Source organism: Silurus aristotelis (genome assembly GCF_946808225.1).
Source record: "Silurus aristotelis genome assembly, chromosome: 21".
In the NCBI taxonomy this organism is placed as follows: Eukaryota; Metazoa; Chordata; class Actinopteri; order Siluriformes; family Siluridae; genus Silurus; species Silurus aristotelis.
The window spans coordinates 16,936,697-16,955,788 of record NC_139594.1 but is presented as its reverse complement, the minus strand read 5'-3'; the positions used below and the strand labels follow the sequence as shown (position 1 = coordinate 16,955,788).

General features: G+C 39.4%; 1 protein-coding gene across 4 annotated transcripts in view; it reads left to right on the top strand.

Annotated features, from left to right (window-relative positions):
- The window catches only part of elp2 (elongator acetyltransferase complex subunit 2), a 41,939-nt gene that overhangs the window by 21,198 nt on the left and 1,649 nt on the right, over positions 1–19,092 (top strand). For 2 of the 4 annotated variants that reach the window (XM_083523591.1, XM_083523589.1), the window contains exons 13-21: positions 241–432; positions 1,935–2,004; positions 2,111–2,209; positions 7,086–7,143; positions 8,136–8,208; positions 10,050–10,242; positions 15,870–15,991; positions 17,579–17,718; positions 18,903–19,016. In XM_083523591.1, the coding sequence (XP_083379717.1) occupies positions 241–432; positions 1,935–2,004; positions 2,111–2,209; positions 7,086–7,143; positions 8,136–8,208; positions 10,050–10,242; positions 15,870–15,991; positions 17,579–17,718; positions 18,903–19,016 (1,061 nt within the window). Of the gene's footprint in view, positions 1–240; positions 433–1,934; positions 2,005–2,110; positions 2,210–7,085; positions 7,144–8,135; positions 8,209–10,049; positions 10,252–15,869; positions 15,992–17,578; positions 17,719–18,902; positions 19,017–19,092 lie in introns of all 4 variants that reach the window. The other 2 variants (XM_083523590.1, XM_083523588.1) reach the window with 1 other exon arrangement.

The following is a 19,092-nucleotide window of genomic DNA, read 5'->3' as shown; positions in this document are numbered from 1 at the left end:
TTTGTCAAATAATTAGAAATGTAGACATAAGACAAAAGTATCAGCACTTTTCCTTGTGCAATTTTAAATCGATGTAATACGAGACCTGGACTTTGACTCAAACCCATATAGAGAAAGTTGTTTATATGCTGCAAATTTAATAAACAGTGATTCGATTGAAGAAAATTAGCTTTTTTATTAACAGGCTCGCATTTTAATCGCAAGCCTTCCCAACCTGACTTGTGCTGCCTTTGTATGCAGGTCACCTGGCACGAGATCTCCAGGCCTCAGATCCACGGCTATGACATGCAGTGCCTGGCCATGGTGGGCAGATTCCAGTTTGTCTCTGGAGCGGACGAAAAAGTGCTGCGTGTGTTTAAGGCTCCGCGAAACTTTGTGGAAAACCTTGCCAACATCGTCGGCACTTCCGTGGAGAAACTTTTGGCTTCACATGTACGTATTAGAAATGTAGTTGCTCTCTGAAGTATTATTGCAGTTAGGCTGTGTTACATTGGTCCACTGTGTTAATTACACTTATTTCTCTATTATTTATTTAATATTGTGCATTCTAAGGGTTTCTGTTGTGCTTTTTAAAAAAACTGTGCAAAATGTAATTAAAAACAGAATGCAATGATTCGCAAATCTAACAAATACATATTCTATTCACAATAAAACTAAACAAAAAACCCCCCATTAAATATTTAAAGAGAATATATACCATTTTAAGGGGGAAAAATAAAAGGTCATTTAAAATGTTATGGCTGCAATAAGTCTCAAAAAGTTGGTACAGGTCCATGATTACAACTGTGTAGCATCTTCTGTCTGTATATACAGTATCTGAGAACTGAGGTGACCTTTTGGGAGAGAAATGTTGTTCCATATGTGTCTGATACAGGATTCTAGATGCTCAACAGTTTGTTGGGTGTCTTTTATTGTATTTTTTTTGTTTCATAATGCGACCACATGTTTTCAAAAGCTGAAAGCTACTACTCTTCTACTACGAACCATGCTATTGTAATAGATGCAGTACAAACATGGCAAAAGTACACACATTCTTCACTCAAGTACAGATACACGTGTTTTAAACCACTGGTAAAAGTTAAAGTACTGATTACACTTTTTCATTCAAGTTAAAGTAAAGAAGTTTGGGCTCTGACATGTACTTAAGTAAAAAGTAGCTATTACTATTTCCTGTTTTAGTGTCACATCATTTGAATATATTATTATAAAAGAAATTTACATTTTGTTACCTAGTGAATGTATGCAGGCTGAACAACCACCATATAGAACACAAGCAGAGAAAAGATGATGATCAGGAAGGTCTCTGTTCTCAGTCATATTTACATCATTGACTTCCTCGGTCTCATCCACTTTAACCCCAGACTTCCTGTTGCCTTCTGCCTCGCTTTAAATGTGTGAGCTGCTCGTTCCACAGGCACCAATGCAATCCCATACCAGCCGAGAGGTGGCTTTTTGAAATAAGTGCCGATAACAAGCTGAATGGTCCCTTTCCTCCTTAGTCTAGAGGACATGGTGTCCATGATTTCTGAAAAGAATTTTGATTTGTCTGACCACTGAACAGTTTTCCACTTTGCCCCAGTACATTTTAAATGAGCTTTGGCCCAGAGAGGATAGCGGCATTTCTGCCTCATGTTCACGCATGCCTTCTTCTTTGCATGATAGAGACTTAACCTGCATTTATAGACTTATGATATTTGCAAAACATTGTATTGTTTTTATTGACATTTTACACAGTATCCTACATTTTTTTAGACCTGGGTTTTTATGTATGTATACAGAAAAGTTGATCACAATGTATTTGCATTATAATGTTGTGTTCTAGACATACAGACTAGTTCATTTGACCAAAAGAGTGCCTGAATATGATAATTATTAACGGAGCTGTAATCCCAAGGCAAAATAACCCAGCTGTGAATAATTACTGCTTATTTCAGGATGTTGTAGGTCTACCAGAAGGAGCCAGCACACCAGCACTCGGTCTCTCTAATAAGGCTGTGTTTCAAGGTACACGCTTGCATGCATTTGGCGTTTCTGCTGTGTAAAGCCTTTGAGAGATCAATTGCTATAGTATTGTTTTAGTTACACTGGTCTGTTGTTCTTTGACTGACAGGCGATTTGACGATTAAGAGCACCCAAGAGGAGGGGCAGGATATCAACAGGGTGTCTGACCAGTACAAGGAGTCTTACTTTCATCCTCTCAGTCTAACAGGTACATGTTATTTTACACCTCCTAGACTAAATAGAGGCTTCATGCCGATAAAATATATGGACAAAAATGTGGGGACACCTGAACATTAGATTGGTATGTGCTTCTTTTTAAACATACCTTTCCACATTTGGTCCCTTTGTAGCCGTTATTATAACCTCCACTTTATTGGAGAGATGTTCCACTTGTGGAGATTTGTGTTTATTGTGATGTAGGTGAGGTGAGGAGGTCTGGGGTGTAGTCAGTGTTCACGTTCATCCTAATAGAGTTGAGGTCTATAGTAGGCCACTTCAACCCATATCTTCATGGAGCTCACTTTGTGCACTGTCATTTGTCTAGATGGAACAAGTTTTAGTCTTCTAGTTCTGTCCTATACAATTGTCTGCCTTTCAATGTGTGGGAACTGTTTGTAGAAGAACCAGATATAACTGGAAAATCAGATGTTTTAATGCTTTTGTCTATATAATGCATATATAAGACTTGAAATAATTATTAGTGTCATTCCCCATTAAAATTGGGCAAAATAACATGGTAGAATACACATGGAGTTTGTATAGCACTTTTAACATTGTCTTAAAGCGGCTTCACAAACAAAAAAAAAGGTTACAAATATGAACATTAAATTCAATAAATTCAAACTATAAATTAGTATGAGATAAAAAAGAAACCTTGCGAGGACCCAGCCTTAAAAGAGAACCCATTCTCATCTAGGTGACAGGCCATCCATTTGCAGACAAATGTTTATTTCAGTTTTTTAACTCATTCTCTGTCGTTCTCTCTGGGTCAGTGCTCTTGCTATAGAGACCACCTTGCTCGTCTAATTGTCTGAAGGTTAAAATGCTGGAATGGATTGGGGGGGGGGTCACGTTCCAAAACCGCCTGTGATTAATGGACGCCACCCCAAAAATGCTTTATGTATACGGTACTGTACTGAATTAACATTTTATGATTACCAATTATATTTTTATTAAGAAATGTCATTATTTCAACTTAAAACTCTGTAAAAACGGTCAGCCAAACGTATTAGTTATGTGATTCTGCGATGAACCGAGATTCTGAGATTCGAGAATTACTGTATCTCATAATGACGTCATAGAGCATTAAGCCTTCATTGATGTTGCTACGTTTCACAGTAATAGCGATCGGGTAATAGGGAGGTGCATCTCTGAGGCCGATGCGAGTGCCATGTTAAAGCATGCGATTCAATGGAAAAAATATGATTGTATGCACTTCGAAAGTACAGTGGAATGGTGCATAAAACCAGATGTTCTTTTCCTGTTCTGTCTCCACGAAGATGCAGCTCTATTCTATGTGACTATTCCGTAGTGTTGTGATGTGTCATATTCGCGTAGCAGCAGTGGTGCTCAGAAAACGCGCTCGAGAAACAGTTTAGCGAGGAGAAATCGATCAACATATCAAATATTGGTCACAATAATCGTGGCGTCTTAATCGTGGATGTTGTGCTTCCGGTCTTCCTGGAGACGGAGCTGATTTATGTGCTGGAACAATAGTCTGCATCAGTGGTCTGGAATTTAGAGTTTTGTCAGGTCTCGAGTATTTCGAATTATTGGCCTTGAACACACTATACCGCACCTCTAATGTTAATGATTTGTTCGGTTGCTAAATCTCCCTAGCGTCATGACGTTGCGTATCACAGAAATAGATCTATGAGCTCATCACAGATCACGTGCCGTGCTCTGTAGAGGCCTCAGGACCCGTTCGGGAACGAGACAGTGACGGCTGGCATTTTTTTTTTTTTTTGACAAGACATTATTATGAACTGCCTTCCTGTGTTCATATAATGAATCAGACAGCTGTGGACAGCTGTTATTACTGGAACAGACAATCCGAGGAGGGAGTGTGTGTTTGCACGTGGATGCGATTGTACCAGGAGGAGGGGTTTGTGTCTTTCTCTCGCTCCAGGCGAATAAGCCGACGCTGTCAAAGTGATTGAAAAAGCTGCTTAATCTGAAATTGTAATTAGAACGAAGGCTTATATAATTGCAAAGTTAAAATATTGATGACTTTGGGCTACGGGGAGAGCGCAATGAGGCAGACCTCGAGTTGTTAACAGAGTAATGTGACTCTCTTTCTCTTCCTGTCTCTTCAAACCCCCCCACCCCCACCCACAGCATTCTCATACACTCTATCTGTCTTTCCTTCTGGAGGGGCAAAGAAGGGAATAATTAGAGGAAAGAAATATATATATATATATATATATAAAAAATATATATATATACATATATGGACTTTTATCAAGATGCGATTGATGCAGTGCGCATTTCTGTTTGACCATTTTTACAAAAAATCACAGAATAAAAAAATTTATATATATCAATAAATGAATCTAAAAGAGGCGAAATTACGACCCTCAACGCAACACATTAATTCTTGACGTCGTTTCTTTACTCGGAAATACAAAAATAAATACAATTAAATAAACTTAAATAATTTTTTTTTTTTGATTTGTTTGCTAAACATTTGTTTTATTGTAAATATTTGTTTTTATTGCCAAGTCTTAAATCAAGCACCGAAATCCGCCATGATGCACACATCCGGCAATTAAAACCGTCCGTGTGTAAACATAGCAAAAGTTCAGTTTGCCGTCCTGTTGATTTACGGAATTTAAAACACCATAATTACTTTGAAACATTTACAAGAATATCTAGTCTCCATGCTTTATGTTGAGTTTGGGTTCACTAATAATAAACAAACATTTAAAAAAGCCATCTATATTTGTCCATGCCCATATTGATTAGAGTATAAAAAATTGTAAAAGTTATTAAAATGTGTGCTGTTATGCTACTAAAATGGTACCAAACTGGTACAGGGTTTTCGGTTCGGTGCACATGTGTACCGAATGCAATCCTTTTTATGTGCGGAACATCGGAAAAGTTTGTTTAGTCTCCGCCTCACACTTGAGCGCAGTGTCACTGATTGTTTATTATCATTATTAAATGCCAGGGGTATAAAAACGAAACTAGAGTTAGCGCAGTGTCACTGTGGCTACTCGCTCCGTACCGTAAATACGATTTGTAATGCTAAATATAGGAAAAATGTAAAAAACGTTTGTTTTGCACATGCGTGAAATCATGAATGAATGAAGGATGGAAGGAATGAACGCATTTGTTAAAGTCTGCTGAAATAAGTAGAACAGTTATGTAGAATATGTCTATAGAATTTTAAATGTAAACACACACATTTATATAGACATCTGTATTACCCAATTGGGATCTATTATTTAACCAAGCAGGCATTTAATAAAAAATGTTACAAATCTAATAGAACTAACTACACAAACATACAAAAAAGCGGAAAAGGAGTTAAGAATATGTAAAAAGAGGGAGAGAAGGAACAAGGAAGAAAGAGAGAGAAAGGAAGAAAAGGAATGGCAAGCTTAACTTAAAAAATAACCACAACCTAAATGAGAATAATCAAGAAATTCGAATTCACCTTAATAAAGGGGCTCAAGCTTAATCACGCATTTAAATGATCTTTTAAACGGTTACTTGCATTGGCTTTTGCTGAACAACAGTCCAGACGCGGTAGACAAAAATATATTCTTGAGAGTCCGTTAGGAGGCAGTTAGAAGTTCTTCCAGGTTCTCCTGAAATTCAAAGTAGGAGAAGATCTTGAGGGTAAAGCTTGCAGAGAGATCTTCCTCAAAGGGTTTGAGTCCCGTCTCGAAGAGGCCTTTGGTGGAATGGCCAATGTCAGGCATGAACTTTTGGAGGGCGAAACTTCCTTTGTGCTTGCGTTTGTGGGGATTACCTGTTTATGCTTGGTTTGGAGAGCTTCTAAAGTTTAATCCAAAGTGTATTAAAACAGTACGGTACACTTCATGATCATCTAACATGCACCATTATTTGTAAAATAGACAGTGGATCAGACAGTGGAAAAGACAGCATTAAAGCAGAGATACATTAATGTGCACCCTGGTTTGGAAAATAAAGAACAGATCATTTTGATATTAAGCATTAAAAGAAAAGACAGCGTTAAAGCAGAGATACATTAATAAACTTTTACGGTGTAATTGTTGTTGAGACAGAGTTACACACTGGGTTTATATGAAAGGAGGAAAAACATACAAGATATGTATATGTCATATAGAATTTGGAACATGATTTCTTATTAAACTAATAAAAATGATCCATTTAGGTGGGTGGGTGGGTGGAAGGGTGGGTGTATGTGTGGGTGGGTTTGTGTGTGTGTGTGTGTGTGTGTGTGTGTGTGTGTGTCCCACCCAGATGTACTGGGGCCGAGTTTAGAGAATGGCTTGCGTTATCAATAGGATGTTCCTTTGAAGTTAGCTAGAGAGGTCAGGGATTATCCTGTTTTGTATCTTTGGTGTGGGGGTACGACACTACTACTTTCTTTTCGGCTTCTCCCGTTAGGGGTCGCCACAGCGGATCCTCCGCATGTTTGATTTGGCACATGTTTTACGCTGGATGCCCTTCCTAACGCAACCCTCCCCAATTTATCCGGGCTTGGGACCGGCACTAAGAGTGGCTGGGGATGGTTCCCTGACCAGGAATCGAACCCGGGTCGCAGCGGTGGGAGCGCTGCATCTTAACCACTAGTACGACACTGTGGTATAAAAAAAAAAAACACAATAAAGGTGCAAACCGTGGCGCTTATCCTGTGACAAGCTATGCAGATGTTAAGGGTAAAAGGAATGCCTGTGGCATGATGTCTAAAAAAACACCAGACGCTACAAGAGTGACTTAAAAACTGAGGTACGTACTGAACTGTGAATTTTTTTGTGTGTGTGTGTATGTATGTATGTATATATATATATATATATATATATATATATATATATATATATATATATATATATATATATATGAGAGTGTTTGCATCTGTGTCTTTTTGTCAGAACCCCCTCCTGAGGACCACCTCCTGCAGAACACGCTGTGGCCTGAGGTCCAGAAGCTGTGAGTCTCATTTATTCTCATTTGTAAACTCTTTAGCTGGACTGACATGGCAGGAGCAGGCAGTAATATGCCGTGCAAAACGTTACGGATTTGCTGTGAGCCCATGCCCCTTCTAATAATGCAAGGTAGAAGTCATTTCGAAAGTGCTACTCGTGAGACGCGGGAACCTTCTCTCCGTGTCTGCAATGACATTCGGGGACATCAATTTTGCCTTCGCTTAATGAAGGCTCATGTTTTGCTCTCTGTTTTTTTTTTTTCTGCGTGAAAATAATTGTAGTTTAATAAAGGTATTGGCTTAATGCCAATCTCTTTGGACCTATATAAAGCTTGGATCGGAACAAAATCACTTTCCTTTGTTCCTCTTACTTTAGTTGTTTGGGAATTTAGCTGTAACTCGGAGGAGGGATACATTTACAGCATTTTGTGTCAACCTACACAATATTTCATTCATACTGACCTAAAGGGTTAAGGGCCTTGCTCAGGGGTCCAGCAGCTGCATGCAACTCATGACCTTCTGATCAGAAGCCCAATATTTTTAACAATCCGGGGGGAGGTTCCTTGCTTTGAACGTGCTTTTCCTAATCAGTTAAGCAAAATCTTTAGACTCGAGTCAACATGCTATTTTTCTCCACTAGACATCCATTAGTATTGTACGAGAAATTCTAGTTTTGTAACACGCCAACAGATGGCAGCACAAGGCTGCACGCACAGTCACAGGAAGCGCCGACCTTCCTAAGTCAGTGTGCCAAAAGACATCGTCCTGTGTATATCGGGGGCTGTGCAGCTGGTGCTGTCCTGACCATGTGCGTTCCAATGTCTGCTATTCCGACCACGTGCGCACCCTGAAACCAGGCTCTCCTCACTGAAATGGCTGTGTTGCTGCTGGCGTTCGAGCCACGCTCCGAACGCCATTCTGAAGATCACAAAGCCACCTTTGTGCTTTGTTCCGATTCCTCATTAACATCTCTTTTTCCATGTCTTTCTCTGACTAGGTACGGTCACGGATTTGAGACGTTCTGTCTGGCTTCGGACGCTGCGCGAACTGTGGTCGCCTCAGCATGTAAGGTAGCGTCACTCTACAATCAGATGATTTAGAAAAAAAAATTTTCCGCCGGTCACTGACTCATTAGGGGTATTTGCGTAATAGTAATAGCCAAATAAAATAGGGGAATAATCACCATGTAAACTGTTCGAATGTGATTACGTTCTCAATAATGTATCTCATGAATGTGCATGCATAAGGATGTCAAAATGCTTCTTTTCTGAATTGAAATAAATCATCAATCAATTGATGCTAGAGGATGAACAGGATAGCCGATATTTTCAAGCAGAATATCGCTCGATGCTGTGTTTTTAAATATATTCCCGAGGTTAAAATGTTCCTCAGGTCATTCAGGCACTAGTAAATGTTGATGTACTGCATCAATGCAATTTAGAACACAAGCAGAGGTTTTAGCCAGGCCACATCTAATTTATGGCCAAAATGGGCAAGTCATCTCAATTTAGGATGGTTTTGAAAACACTTTGTAGCTAAGTTTTTTTTCTTTTCTTCTTCTTTATTTTCCGGTCAAGTGACACAGGCCAAGTGCTACCAGCGAAACCATGGCAACTGACAAATTAATAGCTAAGTACCCATAGAATGGCCTGAATGCAGGATAATGGACCTTTATTAAGCTGTTTTGCTGCTTTGCTGAGACCGGCAGAGATATTTTTTTTTAAAGCAGAAAGCATCATAAAGCATCATTTACTTGTGGTTGTTTTATAGGCGCATTGTTGAAATATCTATACATTTAATATGCATTTAATGAGTTGTTATACATGTTTTTGCCATGTGCATGGGTTGCATGTGGTGCCTTCCCACCTTCTTAAAACAAGTCTGTGTATTTTTATGTACACAAAATTAACGATTTGGTATGTACCTCGATTTTTAATTCACGCTACAGTGAGGCCGAAAAAATGAACCTAAAATTGCTTGTCATTTTTTTATTATTGCAGTTTCTTTTTATTAACATTTGTTAACATCAACAGTTTACTTATTATTATTTTTTTTTTATAAAATAGCTGCTTGGTTGAAAAATATTTTGTGGTATTTTTAAAAATAGTTTGAATTTGTGTAATACAGGTGTGAAAATGAAAGTGTTTTTAAATTTAATATGAAATATTTCAGCATACTTTTAACAAATTCTAATTTATCAGCATTTTAGAAACAATATAATTATGCATATAAATTGAAAAACAGTCCATATCGCTAGACTGTCATAAAAACGTTGACAATGGCAGGGAGTGGCACATATAAAACAAGGATTGCATTTGGTACACACATACAGTTACACTCCTAATATATACAAACTCATATATGTGTGTGTGTGTGTGTGTGTGTGTGTGTGTGTGTGTGTGTGTGTGTGTATATACCAAATGCAATCCTTGTTTTATGTGTGCCACTCCCTGCCATTGTCAACATTTTAACCAGAGAAACAACCGAAATGTGCACAAGATGGACTAGAGGTTGACCGATTCATCGGTACTGATGGTTGATTGTTGGAACTATCGGCTATCAGCAAAAATGTATACCAATAATGTTTCTGGTTTACGTCCATTGCTGGAGCGGCTGAGAAGGTCTGCGGTCATGACGAGGCGAATCACTGACGTACTGATTGTTATTACACATGAGACTGCGCGCTGCACAGAGAGTGCTATAACATTTATCATTTATGATATATCAATTATATCATTTTATATATTCACATTTATTTTGTACTCTATTTTTAAAACACAAAGTATTGTTATAACCTCTAAAAGAAGCTTTGGGACGATTTCCATTGTCCTATGTTTTATTAGCATCTATAAGTTTTTCCTGCATGTCCATGGGCACTTGGATATAGAAGATGCCTGTTTTTTGTGTACAGGCTACTAAAACGGAGCATGCTGCTATCCTTCTATGGAGCACCTCCACCTGGAAACAGCTACAAGCTCTTCCATGCCACAGTCTGACTGTTACTCAGATGGCTTTCTCCCCAGACTCGCGCCTGCTTCTCGCCGTGTCCCGAGACCGAACCTGGTCATTATGGAGATGTGAGGACGCTGGACCCAAAGCTTCAGGTAAAGAAGGTTCTTGACCATTGAGTTAGAGCATGAAATCGGTTTGCATGAACATTTAGTCAGTGTCCATCACTGACTTGGGTTTTAATCTATTTTTGTCCATGGATATGTATTAAATTACTCCCAATATTGTTTCCCTCAGGTACGGTGCTCCTTCCAAGTATCTGTTTGTTAGGGTTTCTATCCAATCAGTTTTTAGCCGTCACATCAAGTGTTGTCAGGGTTAAAGATGTCTGTCGTCTTCAGCCTTTACTGTGTACGCTGCAGGCATGCTGTAACTTGTGACCCATGTTGCTTGAAGCTGTTGCTTTAACCAATCAGAATTCAACTGGCTGACTCCAAAGGCATCCTATCACGCCAGCATTACCAGGTCCTATGATTAGATGGTCAAAGAGCACACTAGTCAGACCTTGCAACCCGCATCTGTAGCAAACCGCACAAGCTCAAATATATTTATCTGGGCTTAATAGCTTTTTTTTTTTTTTTTTTTTTCTTCGAACGGACTTTCCAAGAAGAGCTGAATGCCGTAAGGAAAGGTCGACCAAAACAGTTCAAAACAGCTGTTAAGCTTTTCCATGAACCCTTTGTACTTTGTGTTGTCTTTCCGTAATGCACTGAAACAAAAATGCAGGAAAAACCGGGGCCATTTTATGAGCTAAATATCGAGACTTCTGCTAGAGATGATGTATGCGGGTGGTGCAGATGTGGCTACAGTGAAAGGAGACTCGTTGAATTGTGGTTTCTTGCTTTAGTAATGCCATTCGTTCTCGCTGTACCTTATTTCTTTGTAAAATGGATTGTTTTCAGAGTCTTGGTATCATAATGATGGTATTAAGAGGTGGATTGATGCAGGCAGGACACAACCAAAGGTCACTCCTATCCTACATTCACCGACCAGGCACAACATTATGAGCGGTGAAGTAAATCAGAATCAGAAATAGCTTTATTACCAAGTTTACACACACAAGGAATTTGTCTTAGCGACATGAGATTCCAGTACAGGAGAAGTACAGACATAATATAACTAAAATATAATTCCAACAGACAAATAATGCACTATATACAGAACTAGAAATATTGTTTAAATCAATGTACATATGTTATTTACAAATAACACTGATTATCTCTTCATCATGGCACCTGTTAGTGGGTGGGATACATTAGACAGCAATTAAACATTTTGTCCTTAAAATTGAGGTGTTGGAAGCAGGAAAAATGGGCGATTTGAGCGAGTTTGTCAAATTGTGAAATCTAGACGTCTGGGTCAGGGCATCTCCAAAACTGCAGCTCTTGTGTGATGTTCTGGTCTGCAGTGGTCAGTATCTATCAAAAGTGGTCCAAGTAAGGAACAGTGGTGAACAGAGCTCCTGTAGCTGCTGAAGTCGTTTGTGCTGGTAATGTTCGTAAATGCCATTTTCCATTGGCAAAGAACAGAAATGAATACTTAAGAATATAATGCATCCATTTGTTGTTTTGGAAAGAATGGGAACATGGGGTTGACATAGCGATCGCTACATCTAGGAGAATGTCATTACTGTTTACGTACCAGAACTTCAGTGTTGCACAATAGAAAGCAACTTGAAAGCGATTCCACTGCAAATTGGACCGTGTGTGTTGAAATTTAAATGCGGCAGCTGCAGAGAGTGCCAAGTCTGTACACATTAAAAGATAATTCCGGGCTGCGTTCTCAACTCTATAATGCACGCTAAGTAGTATGACTTAAAAACGTATCGACAACAACAGTGTGCTTTAACACTCTCCACGCATTAACAACCTTGAGGATAATATTATATGTGGTGTCGTCGTCGCGGCCCCCCCCCCCCACCCCCGACAGAATTATCATCAGACAAAGTGAGCGCACATCATCGTGACCAACGCATTGAGTATTTTGACTAATCTCACAGCATGTTGCTGCTTTGGCTCGTGCCTCTGCATCAGGGGTGACTTGGCACGTACCTCATCCTGATTCGGCAGTCGCATACTGGTATATAATTTCGACAAAAGTTTGTGGACACCTGACCGTAAGATTCGTATGCGCTTTTTGAACATCCCATCCCACATATAGTTCCCAATTCCTGCTAGAATAACCTCCACTCTTCTGGGAAGATGTTCCACTAGATTTTGTGTTGAGGAGTGTTCAGGAGGAGTGCACTCAACATTCACATTCATCCCAGAGGTGTTCAATAGGGTTGGATAGCAGAAGATCTTCTACAATAGTATACAATTAAAATAGCAACATTTTAGGCCTTAATAAAGTCTTAAATTCGCTTCAATGATTTCAAACAGGTTTTAATTTTCGGATCTTTAGAATGATTTTGTTTATTAGTTTTTGTGGCGTTCATGCTTTCGCTAGTTTGAATACAATTCGCTGTATTACAACTTCAAATGAAAGCAGAAGAAGCTTTCAGTCGTGGATGAGAAAGGTGATTGCAGTCAGTCATCACGTCCTACAAGCTCTAAGGAGGCACATCTCAAACAGCAATGGCACAAGTCAGCTGACACTAGCAAGAGCAAATTACGATCTGAAAATCTCCCATTTTGTACATCGATCATTTACATATTTCTTTGAGATTTCTCCTCTACGTTTAAAGTCTCATTTACCTCATTTGCATATTTGCAAAAACCAATTTCTCTTTCTCTTTTCAAAAATTTTTTTATTGGAAGTCTCGCTAGTCTCCTCCTTGTCCTAGTTACATATTTCTGTATATTTTTTCCTGTTCTGATACCCAGTTTCAAAAACATCAGTTATTTTTCCCTGACAAACTGGAAACAGTTGTCTTTTCTAATACCAAGGTTAAAAACACCTATTGTTTTTCTTGCACCTAGAAAAAAAAGCCCCTCTTTTCCGATACCATACCCAGTTTAAAAACATCTCTCTTTTTTTTTTTTCCATACTACTTCTTAAGATTTTAGGGCTGTAATGATTCCTCAAGTAACCCGAGTAATTTGATTACAAAACTTGGTTCAGTCCATTTAACTACACACGGAGCATCGTGTTTCCTCACGACCATTATTACTGACGCACCACCCGCTAAACGCTCTATACAGGTAAACACAGCAAACGCTGCAGAATAAAAAATGGAGAAAACAGCGAGGAGACAATTCAGGCCATAAAAACAACAAAGTTTCCAACGTTTGGAATAATTTCAAACTAAAACAAAGAAAACACTGTGAACAGTCGTCGTCTTCTTTTTCTTCTTTCAGCTTCTCCCATTAGGGGTCGCCATAGCAATTCGTCTGCATACCCCCCCTGTCCTCCACATCTGCCTCTTTAAAACCAACTACCTGCATGTCTTCCTTCACCACATCCATAAACCTCCTCCTTGGCCTTCCTCTTTTAATCCTTCCTGGTGGCTCCATCCTCAGCATTCTCCTACTGATACACCCCATGTCCCTCCTCTGCACATGTCCAAACCATCTCAATCTCACCTCCCTCACCTTGTCTTCAAAACTTCCTACATGCGCTGTCCCTCTAATAAAATCATTTCTAATCTTGTCCATCCTCGTCACTCCCAACGAAAACTTTATCATCTTCAGCTCTGCTACCTCCAGCTCCACCTCCTGTCTTTTACTCAATGCCACTGTCTCTAATCCATACAACATCGCAGGTCTCACCACAGTCCTATAAACTTTCCCTCTCACTCTCACAGATACTCTTCTATCACAAATCACTCCTGTCACTCTTCTCCACCCACTCCACCCTGCCTACACTCTTTTCTTCACTTCTCTAACACACTCTCCATTACTTTGAACTGTTGACCCCAGGTACCTGAACTCCTCCACCTTCTCCACCTCTTCTCCCTGCAACCGCATCACTCCACTGCCCTCCCTCTCATTCACACACATGTACTCTGTCTTACTCCTACTGACTTTGAAAAACACTAAACAGTGCCGGTTACCTTTTTTTAAATAGATTTTTATATTTGTATTTATAAACAGCCCGTTTAAAAAGTCCCTCTGCAGCAGCCGAGGGCAGGTAGTGGAGCACGTTTTTAAATCTGCCGATAAATACACGAAAATTAGTTAATTTCCGGAGATAAGAAAACCACATCGCGATACTGTGTGAGATTTAATAAATAAATACATGAGAATAATTGAGTTACATTAAACGAATATTTTCCTATAACCTACTCTGCAAAGGGACTTTTTAACCTCACTCTATTTGTATTTCGATGTAATATGGCTATTAAATGCACTAAATGGGTTTAGTTTTCACCAATATTCTTGTAGGCAATTTCAGCAATAAAAATTCATTTTTTTTCTTCAAAAAAAAGGAAACAAATTACTTGTTCATTTTAAGAGACCCATTTTATTTTCTCTCTCTTTTTCAGTATTGCTCTTCAATAATGAGTAAATTAATGTACTTATTTTCTGATTCGAATATTTGATAGCAGCAGCCCTAAAAGATTTATTACTTTGATGATATTTAGTTTAGTGAAGGTTGTATTCTGCCACATATGTTCTTATGCCTATTGCCCTACACAAGCTTGATTATATTTCATAACATAGTGTCTCTTCATAATAGACTGTTAGACTACTGATATAAATAATGCAAAAAATTAAGGTTTAATACTAATTAATGCTAGATGATATTGGCATAAGCTTTTTTTTAATGCTAGGTAAAGCTGACCTAAGCAAAATTTCTCTTCACCTTCCTTAGCTTTCTGTTATTGGAGCGAATTTTTCTCGGATTGTACCACCGACCTAAAACTGTTTTATTTCTTTAGCTATGGGGAAGTGCAAGTTTAGCGATACTTGGTTTGAAAAAAATCCATTTTATTGCTTGGTTAAGGCCTGGTAGTAACCCGTGTGTGTGTTTTTGATGTGATATAGGTCTTAAATTTCATTCTTACTGGTCTTAAACAGGTCTTTAACTTGAAGTGAAGCCTGCAGAAATCCTGGTACAGCTTATCGTCATGGAGTTCACTTTGTGGGGGGGGTTTGGGGTTGATTTCTTCATGCTGGAACAGATTCGGGTCTCTGCCACTGTAGCCAAAGGCAGTCGGGTGTCCAAATACTTTTGCCTGTATAATGTACTTTTTTTTATTTTATTTTTTTTTATTAGCAAAGTAGCTAAATCCAGCCATGTGATATAATGCGACTAAATATATATATATATTTTTTTTATTTAGGCCAGGATTCATATTTAAATCCTTCGTAAACGCTGTTCCACTGCATCACAGCTTTCCTCCTTTTTCGCCTTTAAGCATCTCTGGATAAATCGCCACTGACAGTAGTTAAGCAGGCGAGCGTCCGTTTCCCCTTGCCTATTTGCCCGGGTGTCGGGTTGAAGCTTAAGACAGGGGGATCTTGCAGTCTGTTCTGGTTGAGGCTGGTATTACTCACAGCTTTCATGCCATGGATGGAGGGAGGACAACCTGCGTCAGTGGCGACAAGGCAGAGGCTGGGTGTCAGCAGACGAGAAAAGTAACCCCGATCCCCTGCGTTCATCTCGCTTTGTATTTCACGCTAATGAGTTAGCGTTACGGCCTGAGCTGGAATGGGGTTTAGCACACACTGACATTAAAGCAAAGCACAAACATCCTCACAGGAATGATCCATGGCACACAACAAACATCTCTAAAGAAGTGACTGAGGAGAAATGATGATGCGCTTTCTGGTTTCAGAGCCCAGATTCTCGCTTTACACACACACCAGTAAGGACTCGGCAGTGCACACGCGCATCATTTGGTCTTGTGACTGGAGCCCGGACAATAAGTACTTCGTGACAGCTAGTCGGGATAAAAAGGTGAGCTACAGTTTAAACTACCGTTTTACACAGAAATGCAGCTGCTCAATGTACGAGGGGCGTTGGGGTCAAAGGCGTTAAACAAACACTAGGTCTTCTTTTATTTTAGAAACTCAAAAGTCCCAGTTTGACTCTAACGCCCCTCGTGTAACATTTGTTAAGTGAACAACAACATTAACAACATTTGGCATTTGCAATACTGATATCAGGATGCACCTGAGATGCAGTATATGCATCTAACAAATTGTAGATTATTGATGATTCAGCATCCCCGCCATCTCTAAACTTTCAAATAGGTTTTTGGTCCATTTCCTAGAAATATGGCATAATATTATTCATAATGAGCTCACAGAGTCTATCAAATTATTACTTCACATTGAAAGTTTTTTTTTCTTTATTCACATGAATGAATTGGATGGTTATTTCTTCTTTTGTCAGAAAATAATTATTGTTAATGTGTTTGCTTGTATTTTGTGTCTTTTTATTATATTTGATATACTTTTGTTATTTGTATTATTCATGTTCGTTTAAATTAAAATATTGGCATGATTGCATTTACCTACCTTTTCCTGAAACACTTAAATTAGCACTTTCCAAGTTTGCCTTGTAGAATTCAAGAGTTATATTTATATTAAGTTTGTAATCCAGTGTTCCAGTGTAGATTTATTCATTGCTAAAGACTCGAAGCACTTTTGTACGTCGCTCTGGACAAGGGCGTCTGCTAAATGCCGCAAATGTTTGACCAGCTCTATAAAGGTTTTAGCAGTTTGCTGGTCTGGAGAACTTCGAGAAGCAAATCTTCCTGCTCCTCAATCTGGGAAGGGTTATAAGGCCATTTCCAAACACAGCTCATCATTCTACAGTGAGGAAGATTATTCACAATTAAGACAGTTGCCAATCTTTCCAGAAATGGACGTCCCAGCAAATTCAAGCCTAGGTCAGACCCCGCAATGAAAAAAACAAAAAAACAAACGAGTTACATGATTCTACAGGCTCCAGTTAGCATGGTAAGTTTGAAAGTTTATGACGATATGTTTAGAAATAGACTGAACATGTATGATTTGTTTGGAAGGATTGCCAGGAGAAAGTTTTTTCACTCTCCGAAGAACGTGGCATCTGAACAAACCAAAAGACTTTTGGAACGACGTCCTTTAGAAAGAATTAGACCAGAGTGGCGAGGAGGGGTGATGATTTTTTACGTTTTGCCGTGACAGGACCTGGGCCACTTATAGTCATTGAGTGCCTGAAGTATTCCAGAGTCAGCTAAAGCTTGGCCAAAACTGGGTCATTAGACAGGACAATGACCCACTCAAAATCCAGACTTCAACCTGACCGAAATTCTTTGGTAGGCCAGAATTTCTCCACAAAGATCTAAGAGACTGATACAGAACACGATTCGATCATGTTATTGTCACGGAAAGGTTCTATTTAAAATCTAATTCCAAGACCTGCTAAGGACCAAATGATTACATGCTGATATGTAAAACCATAGAATTCACACAGGGGGTACTTCCCATATGGCAAACCATATCCTGTGTGTTTCCATTGTATTGTGTCATTAATCTCCACGCTTGCTCCTGGTGGTAGGTGATAATATGGGGTCATCGTGGCTCTGATGAACCAGTTGGCATGAACAACAGTGCAGTTACTCCCTGTTCTTCTGTCCTGGATGTGGGCGATTCAGCCACCGCTGTAGCTATCTGCCCTTCCCTTCTCTCAGACCAAAGGTAAAACAAAATCGTTCTCTTCCGTTAGCGCATCATCACACATCATTTATCATAAAGATGCTGTCTGTTACAATTGCTTCAGTTCAGCTGTGTTGCACTTTTACTCTCACAAGTAACACCAAAGCAGATGTTCTACCCCACTGTGCGACAAACACCGCAGGGCTGTTTCTAAGCAATGCAGATTGAAACACCCCACTATATTTAGCCATATGAAATAGGACTGTTTTATCTGCTCTTTGGAGGCAATATTTTTTTTAAATAAGTTGCTTATTTATTTGTATAATTAAATTCCATACAATTCAGATTTATTTCTAGAGCACATTTAACAATTAACATTGTCCCAAAGCAGCTTTACAGAGATAAAGAGGTTATAAAGTTGGAATGTATAAGTTTAGTGCCTATAAGTTTGCTCCTTCTAAGTTTACCTCTAATGAGCGAGCCAGTGGCGACTGGGGCGAAGGAACAATGATGATAATTCCAGTTCAGATCCATGCTTAAGTTGCTCAGGAACTTTATGGAACTTTAGGCTGTTCATGTGGAACCATCCTCAGCTGCTCAGAGTGGTCTCCAACCTATTCCAACTATTTGTAACTGTTGCTTATGCAAATGTACAAGTTGTACCGTGACTCTGGAGTCAGTGTTCCAAATTATCCCAAAGGGGTTCAGTAGGGTTTGATGTCCGAGCTCTGTAGCTGGCCTCTCTAGATCTTCCACTTTAGTTTTTCCACTCAAGATCGTCCACCGTAGATTTTCTCCAATCTAGATTTTCCACTTGCGATCTTACACACGAGATCTTCCACCCCAGATCTTCCACTCTAGATCTTCCTCTCTAGCTCTTCCACCTCAGATCTTCCACTCTAGCTCTTTCAGTTTAGATCTTCCACCCCAGATCTTCTGCTCTAGCTCTTCCAGTCTAGATCTTCCACCCCATACCTTCCGCTCTAGCTCTTCCAGTCTAGATCTTCCACTCGAGATCGTTCACTCAATATCTTCCACTTCATATGGTCCACTCTAGATTTTCACTGCAGGGCTGAAATGATAACGATTCTTGATTAAACACAAATGTGGCAAAGTGCAATTACATTAATGTTGAGCATGACACTGCTAGTACACTCGAAACGCAAAGATTTGGTTTTTTTAACGTAACATGGTCTCTGCTCATTCTTTCATTCCTCTGTGTCTAGCTACCTGGTAGCAGTGGGTCTGGAGGGCGGGCAGCTGCTTCTGTATAAATGGAGGCCAGCGGACGGTCTGACTTCAGGATCAGACTGGAGCAGGTGTGCCGAAAGCGATGTCTCGTATCCTTTCTTTCCGAGGCCACGCGGTGGCAAGCACTTTTCACGCTACCTCTTTGATTTCAGAGGTCTGGCTTTT